This window comes from Biomphalaria glabrata, chromosome 10 (genome assembly GCF_947242115.1).
Source record: "Biomphalaria glabrata chromosome 10, xgBioGlab47.1, whole genome shotgun sequence".
Classification (NCBI taxonomy): Eukaryota; Metazoa; Mollusca; class Gastropoda; family Planorbidae; genus Biomphalaria; species Biomphalaria glabrata.
Genome location: NC_074720.1, coordinates 32,373,635 through 32,387,191, shown reverse-complemented (window position 1 = coordinate 32,387,191; position 13,557 = coordinate 32,373,635). Strand labels below are relative to the sequence as shown.

At 34.4% G+C, this 13,557-nt stretch overlaps 1 protein-coding gene across 1 annotated transcript; it reads right to left on the bottom strand.

Annotated features, from left to right (window-relative positions):
- Window positions 1-7,116: 7,116 nt before the first annotated feature.
- Window positions 7,117-9,059, bottom strand: LOC129928550 (calcium-dependent protein kinase 1-like). Its single transcript, XM_056043187.1, has 3 exons — window positions 8,451-9,059; window positions 7,560-7,684; window positions 7,117-7,297 (listed from the first exon to the last, which is right to left on the bottom strand). The coding sequence occupies exons 1-3, from the start codon at window positions 9,057-9,059 to the stop codon at window positions 7,117-7,119; spliced, it is 915 nt and encodes a 304-aa protein (XP_055899162.1).
- Window positions 9,060-13,557: the final 4,498 nt, after the last annotated feature.

Genomic DNA, 13,557 nt, shown 5'->3' with positions numbered 1-13,557 from the left:
GTGCACTGAGCAGGATCAAGTACATAACTTGGACCACACGATAACCTGCTAACTATTGTAAATGTACGCAAACTAAAACTTTATGGCCATATTACAAGGTCTTCGGTGCTCACAAAGACCTTCCTTGTATGTTTAATATTTTTTTTAGATCAATACATTTTTGTAATTTCTAATGTTTATTTTATACCCTTGAAGGTCTAAGAGAATCTTTATTACATCATACATTTTCCCGCTATGTACATAAATCAAAATTTTGCGGTATACCAAAAATCACGGGCTAACATAGGTCTCACCAGCCAAACGAGGAGGCACAAAACCCCAGTGCAAGGCCATCTGCCACCTTGAAGACAAGGTGGTCATCATCGAACCACGATGGACGAATTAAATATAATATAAAACTCTTCGAAGCATTTCGTATCTAATGCTTTGTTATACTAAATATTTAAATACAAATTATTGACCTATTAACTTGTGTTTTCTAAGAGTAACTAAATCCATTTTATTTTGCGTAGTATATGTGGTTGTTTGATTTTACATACTGCGCGTTGTATTTCTTTTGCAAGTCAACTTACTCGGAAAGTACCTATTTAATCCATAAATACAAAACTAGATCTAGAAATCTTGATATGAATTCTCACCACTTCTTTTCAATATTTTTCTTAAAAGGATAATGGAAGATGCTCACAACGGCTATGAAGGATTGGAGGAAGAAGAATTACTATATTGCGTTTCGCGGCTGACATGGCTGGCCTTGCAGGAAATGATAACGAACTAGCTGACTAGCTGAATTTGTAACATATGGTATGTCATAAAATGCTGACAAAATTCAATTGATAAACAATAGCAAACAGGTCTTTAAAATAAGCATTAGCATTGGAGTTGACAAGGTGACAAGTTTTAGATACCTCGGAGCTATCGTATCAGATGAGGAAACCAAACCCGAGCTATTGGCACGACTTGCATAGTCCACAGCAACACTTGCAAAACTACTTTTCTGTGAGCCAAACTACTTATCAGTGAGCCATAATTTCTCTTTAACGAAACTCGACCCTGGCTGCGTCTGAGAATGAATACTCGTTCTTTTCTAACATAATAATATTAATGATAATAATAATAATAATAATAATATGCAGAAACCGAGCAAAAATTACACACCTTAATCAAAACGGTAAAATGCTTTAGTGACGATATCTGTATGTCTTTTGGCCTGGATAAGTGTGGCATCATAAGCACTAAAAAGGGCAAGGCAACGAACACCAACATTGAATTTGAAGGCATCGAGGAATCGAACTCCGCCTCTATTTATAAATATCTTTGAATAAACCAGAATGCCAAGATAAACCATAAGAAATTAAAAGAGGACTTTCTTGGTAAATATAGGCAAAGAGTTAATAAAATCCTCAACACCAAACTGTCTGGCAGTAATCTCATCACTGCAATAAAAAGCTAGGCTGTCCCAGTGCTCTTTTACACGTTCGGTGTGATCAAATGGACTGACACCGACCTACATGACATTGACAGACTCACTAGAAAATTACTAACCAAGTTTCGCTGCCTACACCCCAAGTCCTCCACCATAAGGTTAGACATGCCCAGGAAGGATGGGGGTCGTGGATTGCAGAACATCTTCAAATTGTGTAACATGCAAGTTTAAAAAATACGATCAAAACTGCTCGCCTCCAGCAACAAATTAGTTTCCTTCCTACGGAAATACGACTTCGATGCAACCCCTCTGAACCTACACAATGCTTATGTCAATGTCGGTTTGGACGACGTAGGGCATGAGATTCGCCAATGGGAAGAAAAAACACTCCTCGAAAAATTTCTGGCTTCATTACATGGGAACAACATCGACAAGGCTGCTTCCTTAGCATGGCTCAAAGCAAGTCATCTCTACCCTGAAACAGAAGGCTTTGTTACAGCAATACAGGACAGAATAATCAGGACAAAAAATTACGAGAAGCATATCCTGAAACTCAATGCCGAAAATGTGGAAATGTGGGCGAGTCGATTGAACACATTATGGCAGGATGTCCAGCCCTATCAGAATCATCCTACCTAGGTCGCCATAACCAACTTGCAAAGTTAATACACCAACACCTGGCTTTGACGTACAAATTGATCGGTAAAGACATTCCCCCTTATTATAAATACTCTCCTCAAGAGGTTCTCGAGTCTATTGAACATCTGCTGTACTGGGATAGGCCTATTCTGACCGACAAAACGGTAGATTTCAATCGCCCGGATCTGCTGTCCATCGATAAAAAAGAAAAAACCGCTACCATTATCGATATCGCCGTACCTCTGTCTCATAATTTAAGAAAAACTGAAATAGAAAAACAAAGAAAATATGGGAACCTTGGCTTGGAAATTAAGCGTCTATGGAAATTGTCCAAAATAACAATATACCCCATTGTTATATCAACCGAGGGGATAATAACAACTGACCTCACAGACACCTTCAAGGCCCTTAACATCTTCGTTGCCTGTCAGAGGGCGGTTTTGCTGCAGACCTGCCACATCACCTCAGTGGAAACTGTTAAAGGGACTACGATGAATTTTGTTTCTCTTTAGCGAAACTCGACCCTGGCAGCCCCAGAGAATGACTACTCGTTCAATTCTAACATAATAATAATAATAATATTAACAATAATAATAATAATGATAATAATAATAATGATAATAATACTTGTCTTCGAGTCCGAAGATTAATGAGGAATGCAATATTTTCCGCGGCTATGCTCAGCGCAGGCATAACAATCGTCCGCCGGTAGTCAATTTAGAGTTTCTATTCGCAACTTACGTCTGTCCTCGGCAGCGGATTTTCTACTGAGCTCAAATGTGAGATGTTGTAAAACCATTGAGCAGTTGGTCGTGTTACTGGAAAGTTTTAAGTTATTTTGTTTTTGTTTTTTGTGAAATGTATCTCATTTTAATTATTATCAATGTCACTCTATTGTTTTTAATTGTTATTTACTTGTTGTTACATTTCTTTATTTAATTCTTTTCTTTTTCTTTTTATTTTGTTGTTTTGTGCGTCTATTAGCACTCAAACCTTTTCGTCTCTGCCTTTGAGATTGTTTGTGTAATTGTTTTGTAAGACACTAAATAAAATAATTTGTAAAATACTTTGTTTAACTAATTTTAATTGATTAATTATAAATGTACAATCGAATAGAAAGTACTTTATATAGGTCTTGTCAATGGTAGACAACTACTACATTGCTTTGAAAGGAATTAAGATCAGTAAAGAAATATAGAAATGTGTGCATATTTTCCAATGTGTTTGTCTGAGTGATGGCAGATATATTTAATTTCGCCTCTAATGTTTTTTTTTTCTTTTTCTATTGACAGTAACGAAGCAGGACGTTTTGGCGCCGCCGTTTTAAAGAAGATCGCCAGAAGCATAACGCCAACGACCAGTGCTCGGTGCTGGTCTTGTCTTCATTTGTTTAACTCTACCTGCGTCAATGCGAGATGTGTCACCCAAATCACCCCAACCCAATTTCTCAAAAAATATCTTTTCAAAGTATCTTAGTGTCGTGAATTTGTTTCTATCTATTGTCGCCCATAGTGTTTGTTTATATTTGTGGATTCACGTTAGAGTTTGTACTGACCACATTCCGTGTCTTGATCTTTACTATGTTAGAGTTATTGTCGTCATTCAGCGTAATAGAGCTTTAGATGTTAACATGGGTTTTGTTATATTAAAGTGTGACACTTAGCTAGTTCGTATATTACACTAATGTCAAATAAAAAAAAATCTTTTGGAAAGAAATCCAAAAATGTCATCCAGTGCGATTATCAGAACTCACATATAGCATGTAATTACCATTCAGGAATTTGACTTATTATAGGCCTATATTCATGAAGCAAAACCTTTATAATTAAAAAAAAAAAAAACAATTCGCTGAACGGTGTTAGAATTCATACTATACATACAATATTATGTTGTCGATGTGTCTATGTGTCTGTGTTTACATGACAGCATGTATGAGAGACTGTGTAGGTGTCTAATTGAGTATGGGTATTAAGTGTGTTTATGCCAAAATTTTGAATAAATGAGTGTTGTGAAATAAACATTGTTATAAAAGCTACGTGCTTATTAAATTATCGTCAAATGATATCTCGCGCCAAAACGTCCCGTCGCCAAAACGGCGGGGCCAAAACGGCGTCGCCAAACGGCGGCGCCAAAACGTCACGTACCGTGACAGTAATACCCATCATTACAACAGTAACACCAACAGTACATTGTAGCAGTACATAGACATGAATACACATTTTCTTATAAAAATAACAAACCTCAAACAGATTATAATTTCAAAAAAATAATTTTATTCATTTAATATCATTTCTGAAACAAAACCACATGTAGTAGATAATTCAATCACCAACACAAACATTAATAAAGTAAAATATTAACATAGCAGCTTTAATGCATGTAAAAGAGACAATATGACATTATGGTCTTTTTTTTTTCAATTAAAAAATTACAAAAACATAGAACGACGAAAGAGTGACACAATCAAAAGATAAAGATCATGTGATGAATTTAGACCCGAAATGAAAAAAAAATGTGTCTTTTTTCTTTAAATTAACTTGTGAAAGATGGCCCCAAAATGTAGAAGTCATTTAAAACAATATGCAGATTTTGCACATTTAAGAGTGTGTGTGTGTATGTGAAAGAAAAGTGTGTAGTCTACGTGTGTAAAACTAGAATTTAAATTGTATTGTTATAAACTTGGTGGTGGCACAGAGAGGGGTAGTGGTGTGTGTGTAGTCAGCCGACGCAAATCGCCCCAGGCCAGCGCTAGACGAGCGGTCAACCGTGACGAGTTACGACTGTCAGCCGAGACGAGTGTCAACACGGCGGTTCGAGAAGGATCGACGGCGGTCCGGGAAGGATCGACGTCGTGAACAGAGCTCAGGAGCGTCACGAGAGTTGTAGTCATCTGACCACCTAGAAAAGTCGAGCGGCGTTCTGTCCGGTTCGAGAAGGCCAGTAGGGACCCTATATAAGAGCGAAGGTGTCGCAGTCAAGACGGTTCAGAAAGCGGGTTTACGACAGGAGTTCAGAACACGGTCGACTACAGCACAGTTCAACGGTGTGGTCCTGTACGGAGCATTACGACGGTTCAGTGCGGAGTACTGTCAAGTACAGTTGAGACGAACGGCGTCTTGATCTTGGTCTGTGATCGAGTCCGACACAACGAGCCCAAGTGTGTGAAGTCAGTCCCGAACTGTGTCTCTAACACGTAGATGTTTTTGTCGGTATAGTTCACTGTCTGTTTAAGTCACGGAGCGTCAAAAAGAACCTAAATAAAACAAGTGTGTGTGTATGAGTCTGTTTTTATACGAGGGTGAGGGTTGAGAGTTATGACTGTAGAAAACTGCCCAGTTTCTAGAGTTATAACTTTTTTTTAAATACATATGATTTGAAATTAATACTTTATTCATTAAATGTTTTGGTACTTCCAATTTTTTTACAAGATTTGAATCTTTTTTTTTCTGCTTTAATGTTAAATTTAAAAATAAAAGATTAATGTACTAAGATTTGTGTGAGTGGGGGGGGGGGGCGTTAATGTGGGGGGGGGGATTAATGTGGACATATTCTACTACACCAAAGTATTTTTGTAATTAAATGCTTACAAACTATGCATTAAAAAAATAAGTTAGACGACTGATTAAATAACCGTACCCAACTATTTATCGGAAACTATAAAATCAATAATATAATATTATTTCTTTTACAATAGAGAATTATTATTATTGATATTAACCTGTTTAGATGATTGACAGATTATCTTTTTCTATGACATATAGCTAACTACGATGTCATGTAACCAGTACAACATCCAAGTATCTTTTCATTTCACCAACTAATGTCTGCTACCCAATAACAATACTAGAATGGAGAGTATAAATATATAACATGTAGTTTAAACTGGAGTACAAGCTTTACTTTTTTAAATATGTGAGCTGGGGGGGAGGGGTTGACAGTCAAATCACTTTTTAATTTGTTCTATTTTGTTTCTTTAAGTAATAATTGACATAAATTTTTATTTAATGATTTTTTTAAGGGATTATTTAATCAAAGTTCAACTAGCGATCAAACAAAGCTATGTTAAGCTTAAAATAAACATTTACTATTTCCTTGCACCACGCGTATATTTTACTACTGATACAACACCACAATGAACAACCATCTATCAGAATTTCATTATTTTAAAAATCATTACAAGTTATTAAAGTCTGATATTGACAATTTTATTTTGTTTTTTTTTTCATTTGATCTTTACTGATTTAACCCTTAACTTAATGCAGTATTAATAATAACTGCAAAAGAGAATGTTATTATATATATGTATAAGTATGTGTCTTTACTATATGGATAAAATCAGGCTCACTTTTTAAACTTTGGGTAAGTTTATCGTGTTATTGATTCACTCTAAAGAAAGACAATGATTTGTAATTAAATGTGTTCATTAGATGTTTAGACAATAAACTTTTATTTAGGAGCAAAGAATTATTTTTTGTAAGCGTTTCTAGCAACGCATTCTCAATAAATCCTCTGATTTAATACAGAGTGACGTACATTTGTGTTGTACTTAGAAGCATGATGAAATACTATTGTTAAATGTTTTTTCTAAAATTTATTTTGTTATTAATAGATGTTTCCAATGAACATTCAAACTAAAAAAAAAATTATTTAAAAAAACAATAACAACAATAACAAAATGAAACAAAACAAAGATTTTTTTTAAAGATTTAAAAGACAAAAACTTTATTAGAATAATTGATGATCTGTGGTACAGAGATTATATTATATACAAATTTACAATTAAGTTTCAAGTCCTGGCTATGACGTCACATATGGCTTGAAGCAAAGAGAACAGTCTTTCGTTTTGTCAAAAGGAATCCACCTTGACATTTATATAAAGCGTTGTTCTGCGGAAGACAAAGAAAAAAACTTTGCGTTTAAACTTAGAATGGAAATAAAATAAAAAGAAGCAATTTGTTGATATTATAAACAGGTGTCCAAAAAGAATTTAAAGGTTTGAAAAATAATTTGTTAGGTTGATAAAAGATTTAAAAACTTTAAAATAAGTAAACAGCCTAGACAGACACTGGACAGACTAAAACATTGATGACAGACTGATAGAACATTTTTCCATTACCTCTAAGACTGGCTTTTCTGTCTCTAAAACGATATTCAGGCTGCTCCAGTACGCAGAGGAGATTGTAACAGGTTAACCTATCGACAGGGCTCGGGTCCAAAAGATTAGTCAAAACCAGCCTGAAAAAAAAAATAATTGTCAAATTTTAAGGAAAATCGTTACAGCCGTTTTTGAGAACCGTGTCCATCCAGATTGAGCACACCCATTCAGAATGTTCGACTTGAATAGAAGTATTGTAAAAAGCTGTACAACATATTATTCAAAGCAAAACAAGATTGACAGTTTTTAACATTTGAATTTCAACTGACACATGAGATGATTTTTATTTTTACTTATTAATAAAAGTCATAACAATATATTGAATATGAATGCTTGACTTACCAGTCTATAGTAGTATCACACAAAGTATTGATTGATTCCTTCATTTGCTCGGTGCTCTTTAAATCAAAGACATCGACTTTGAAAACCATACACCAGTAGACTACTCCTAGTGCGTACATATCACACTGTAAAGAAAACAATACAGAGAGTATGAGATCATTGCCTTGTCGTTTTGATGGTATATCAAAGCAACATATGTATAAGGTGAATCAGATCTTGATCAAGATATTATACAGGTCAAGAAATTTCAAATCAAGATAAAACATGTACAATTTGTTATTATATGCATAGTTTTTTTTAATAATTACATTTTATGTACAGCCGATATGTGGTGCTTAATATTAACAAGCATAAACTAGCTTAGTTCAAAATAATTACAGTCCAAAAAGAAGACATACTTGATCAAATTAAATAAAAAATAAATATACTATATTAAACATTATTAATAGATAAAAGAATAAATAAAATTAATAAAAAAGTAATGATATATATATATATATATATATATAGATAGATAGATAGATAGATAGATAGATAGATATATAGATATATATATATATAGATAGATAGATAGATAGATAGATAGATAGATAGATAGATAGATAGATAGATAGATAGATAGATAGATAGATAGATAGATAGATAGATAGATAGATAGATAGATAGATAGATAGATAGATAGATAGATAGATAGATAGATAGATAGATAGATAGATAGATAGCAATTTCTGAAGTTCAAAAGCTCCGATGAAAACCAATTTTACTTATTACAGCTCATAGATTTAAAGTAATTAACTTGTGTTTTAAATAGTTTCGTTTGAAACCGAATGTTTAATTGATTCAAGCACTTAAGTCTTAAGGAACATTAAGAAAATATAACATTTCACTTACTTTAAAAGCGTTAAATTCTTTCTGGATAAACTGTTCTGGGGAAATGTACATATGGGTTCCTTTTATTGTGCTCACTGGCGTATCAATAGTGGTCAAGATTTCAGACAAACCGAAATCAGCAATGACCACTCTCTTTTCTTTTGCTGTGATCAAAACGTTGTCCGTTTTCACGTCTCTGTGAGCGATTTTATGTCTATGGAGAAATTTAAGTCCTGCACACAGCTGCACAAGGTATTCATCACTCTTTTCCTGATTCATGGTCGGCAGTGCCTCGGTCAGAGTTCCTGTTTCGTACAATGGCATCACGTATGCGAAGTAACCAGGAAAGATACCCATGGTATCCATGCCCATAACATAAGGATGGTGGATCTTGGTGAGTACTGAAATTTCTGCCATGAATTTCCTTGTGGTTATTTGGTAAACATCAGTATTGTCTTTGAAATAAGCTTTAATGACTTTCTTGACGTTGTGGTCTTGTTTGGATCTGACTTGAAAAACTTTGATCGGGTGATTGTCTTGAAGTAGTTTGTCCACCTCAAAGCCATACACATGGCAGGCATCGTCTTGGTAGCTTAGAAGTCCGTCTTTCTTTTTCTTCGAGTGATACATTGTAGAATAGATCAGAATTGAGCTATCAGACAATAAATGATGATGTAGATCCCAACAGTGCGAAACTAAATCCAAGAAATAGAACACAAACAATGTAGAACCACAACACTTAAAGTTCGCAAAGAGAGATCACTATTTTGATTAAGACAATGTACTGTAACTTGAACTGTAAAAGTTGATATAGTTAGCCGATGGCTGTAAGCCCCTCCTATATACCTGTGGGTGTTTTAGTAAAATGTTTTGTGATTGGTCGAATTTATGAAAGCTACAGGTTAGCCACTCCTTCCTAATTTTCTTTGAAGTTTTTGACCAGTGTATGACACTCGGAGACGCCATTGTTCGGGGGTACATACGTCAGCAGACGACCAAGGTTTGGGCAGCTGTAAGAATTTTTTGCTACGCAAGGATGACCATAATGGCGATTGAAGTGCTGAGTGTCTCTGATAAGAATGTCAACAATCTTTTGTTTTCTCTGTACGCGTTAGTCAACCGCCACCGCAGTGGACAACGTCACGGTCAGCTGAAGAAAGAGCAGGGGATTGTGGGGAACAAAGCTGAATGAAGTAGATGTTTGTGTAGGCATTATGAGAGTGTGTCAATAGTGTATCACTGCCCTTCCCTCTCTATTTAAAATAACTATTTCAAAGAATAGATAAATGGAAATAGATAGTTACAATGGAGATTTCACGTTTTATTCCAACATTTTAAAAGAATATATAACTTATAAAATTGGATATTTGCTATTGAGCTAGGATTTGTCCCGATATGCGAATTTTGTTAGTTTTTGATCACTTACAACTAGTTATATTTTCCAAATGACAGACTCTGACAAATTATTTAAATATTTACTAATAATAAATAAAAAGTGGGAACGGACATTCTAAAGATTAAATTAGTTGAACTAATATTCTAAAAAAATATGTCTATCTATACAATTCATGTGTAAATGTATAACGATGCAGAAGTATTTGATGTATTTAAATAAATAGAAGTTTGATTAAAATTTGTTCCTAATATAATTTTAAAATAATACTCTACATTTTTTAAACAGATATACTTTAAAGTTTAATATAGCTATGATATATTGCTACCACAGTCATCCACTTGTCCTTTAGACCTTTTTTAAACTATAAAATCTGGCAGCTGCCATTGTCAGCCGAAGTCTAGGAGTTAGTCAAAGTAAAGGAGGCATGGACTTGAGACATAATTTTTTTTAAAGAAATATTCGAGACTTGTGAAACAAACAGTACACGCTCCAACACTATTTGTCATCTTCTTTTCAGTCTTACTAACCAGTGCTTTTATATCTAGGGAAGATGGAATATATATCCACAGTAGATCCGATTGAAGGCTTTATAACCTGTCACGTCTTGAAGCCAAAACGAAAAGACGTCGTATCTTGATTAGGGAGCTGCTGTTCGCCAATGACGCGGCCCTCATATCTCATTCATAAGAAATCTACTGAAGCTAGTGAATGCTTTGACAGTTGCTTGTCAAGAGTTTAGCCTTACAATAAGTCTCTCCAAGACCAAAATCCTGGCACAAGACGTCGTTTAAATACCTGTTATACATATTGGTGGTGCAGGAATTTACCTACTATGGATCAACACTTGCCAGTAACCTAGATTTAGACATTGAGCTGACAAAAAGAATAGGAAAAGCTACTACAGCATTGGCAAAACTCTCCAAGCGCGTCTTGGAAAATGCCAAATTGACCACAGCAACCAAAATCCTTGTCTACAATGCCTGTGTTATGAGCACTCTTCTTTATGGAAGTGAAAGCAAGTCAAAATACATGTACCAAGATTGAATAGCATGAGACGTATAATGCGCATCTCTTGGAGGGATCATGTCACCAACCAGGATATTTTAAGATTGGCCAATATGAAGAGCATGTATGCTCTCTTGACACAAAGAAGACTACGTTGGCTGGAACTTGTCACCCGCATGCCAGATGGTAGAATCCCGAAAGATATTTTTTATGCTGATCTTGTGGAGGGAGTCAGACCCAAGGGCCGCCCAAGACTTACCTATAGAGATGTCTGCAAGCGAGACATGAGAGCCACAGGCATCAAAGAAAGTTTGTGGGAAGAAAAAGCTAAAGACCGGAGTGCATGGAGACTGTTTGTGCTAGAAAGATCCTCGCTGATAACGAAAAAAAGAAAGAGGCCTTAATCAAGAGGGAAAAAAAAAGCTGCCCTGTCGTATAGCCCTGAAACAGATGCATACACATGCAATAATTGTGGCAAAGTCTGCCTCTCTAGAATTGGCTTGATTAGCCACACCAGATTCTGCCCTGTCTCAACACGAAATCAAAACCAGTGTTTCATCTGGGCGCATCCATTGCCTTTCTAGACAAAAAGAGCCATAAATATTAGTATGAACCCTGCCAACCGCTATTGTCAGTCGAAGTCTAGGAGTTAGTCAGAGTTAAGGAGGCATGGACTTGAGACTAAGATGTTTTGAAGAAATATTCGAGACTTGTAAAACAAACAATAGTAATTATCAACCGCAATCTGCATTGGTTGGTAATTATCATTTAGAGATGAAGAATTACGATTAAAGTGTTTAATATTAACAATTCATTGGAAATGACCGAGTTGTTAGTGCACATAGATACAGCACACTAAAGAATATAGCTATTGTTTAACTGCACTGGACACTATAATTGTTACCACCGGGTTTCTATTACTTAGCACCATCGCTTTGATAAATCCAATTATCCATATAGGCTAGTGGAGCATCAAAGGGAAACAGTCTTTATGATTGTTGAGCAGAGGTGAGGATTGGAGTGTTAAGGGAAGCAATCCAAGTAATTAACCTTTTAGCAAATGGGAAAAGTAGATTAACTGATGTGATTAAAACCCTTTTTTTTTCTATATAGTTAGTTTAAGAGCTAGAAATGTGCAACAGATTACTCATTGATTTTTTAAAACATCTTTTGTATTGTCATTACAAGATTTTCATAAAACCAAACATCCAAATTAGGCTGTAAATAATTTTGAAATAATTAGTTTTTCAAAATATTTCAAGAAAATAGTTTTGTATATTCAGATATAATGTAGAGGACAACATTAAAAGCAAAGTTTACACGTTGGGATTGCAAAAGATTATAAGAGACATAACCGTGTTTATTTTTTTGTATTTTCTCCTTCAGTAAATTCTTTCCCTTAAACTCAATTCTTACTTGATTCTAAGATTGATTTGAGATTCTTATCGACTATCGAGGATGACAAAGTGGCATGCTAATAAACTAACAACCTAAACTCTGTTAGACTAATGTACCCATATAGTTTTATGGACTCATCGTAACGTTACTTTCGCTACTAGTAAAAGCAATCTGCAAAAATGTTTTGATATGATGGGAAGCGGAATCACTGCATCACTGAACAGAAGCTGACACCAAGTTGAAAATATTGCTTAGTGCAAACAAAGTTTATATTCACTCACTTCGTCTGTCTATCTGTCTGTCACGATTATTAACAAAACTAAAAAGAAATTGAATCTAATAATAAAAGTTACATAATTACTTCTTGTTAATAACAACACATAAAACAATAAAAAAATAAATAATTAATTAAATTATTATTTGTAATTGAACTGTTCATATAGAAAATAGTAAACAAATCTTAAAGTATTGAGAGCAATAGAAGAATTTTAGCAGTTAATTAATAGATAAGAACTCTTTTATCTATATTATTGTTTTTTTTTAAAGTATTAACAGCATCAAAGTAGTTTCTGTGATACTATTGACATTTGAAAACGTAACGCGATCGTTTTATTAACTGCGAAATGTTTAAAAGTACATTCAGCTTCAGTGAGAAGCCCGAATTTTAACTATTGAAACAACGAATGGTCTTGATTACATTCTAGCTAAGTTAAAAAGTCAATGTTTCAATAACGAACTCACTCTTTTTTTTAATGCAGCGTACATAGCTTGCAGAACTAAGAGAGTCAAGTTTTAGACTGAACGACATATCCTTCCTTCCATGCTTAGAAATTATGTCACATAACAGAAAACACACAATAAAAACTGCACATTTTTAATAAGGTGAAAAATTGTTTAAAATAATTTTCATATTATTTTTTTTTCTATTTAATCGATTCACAAAAACAACAACGATAGTGCCCAAAGATCCCAAAATTAAAATAACCCAGTCAGTTTCAGTCTATGAACCCTGATCCCCCGATTCGAAATCTAGAGCTTTACCTCATAGCCATCAATTACATTAAAAATAATTGTGAATAGAAGCACAGTTGAAGTATATAGAAATATACAATGAACTAGATATGTTTCAATTAAACACAAGTTGTAAATATTAAGAGAAGAAATGATTTAAACTCAAGCTGATCACAGGATGAGATTTTCAGATGTAACACAAGTGTCTCAGGAAGCTGAGTATTTCAAGTAATGAAATATATCCTTCTGATTTAATTGCAAATGAAGCTCATTCCTTTGAATAATTTGGCGCCTTTTCTTTGTCATGTGATTTGTGAC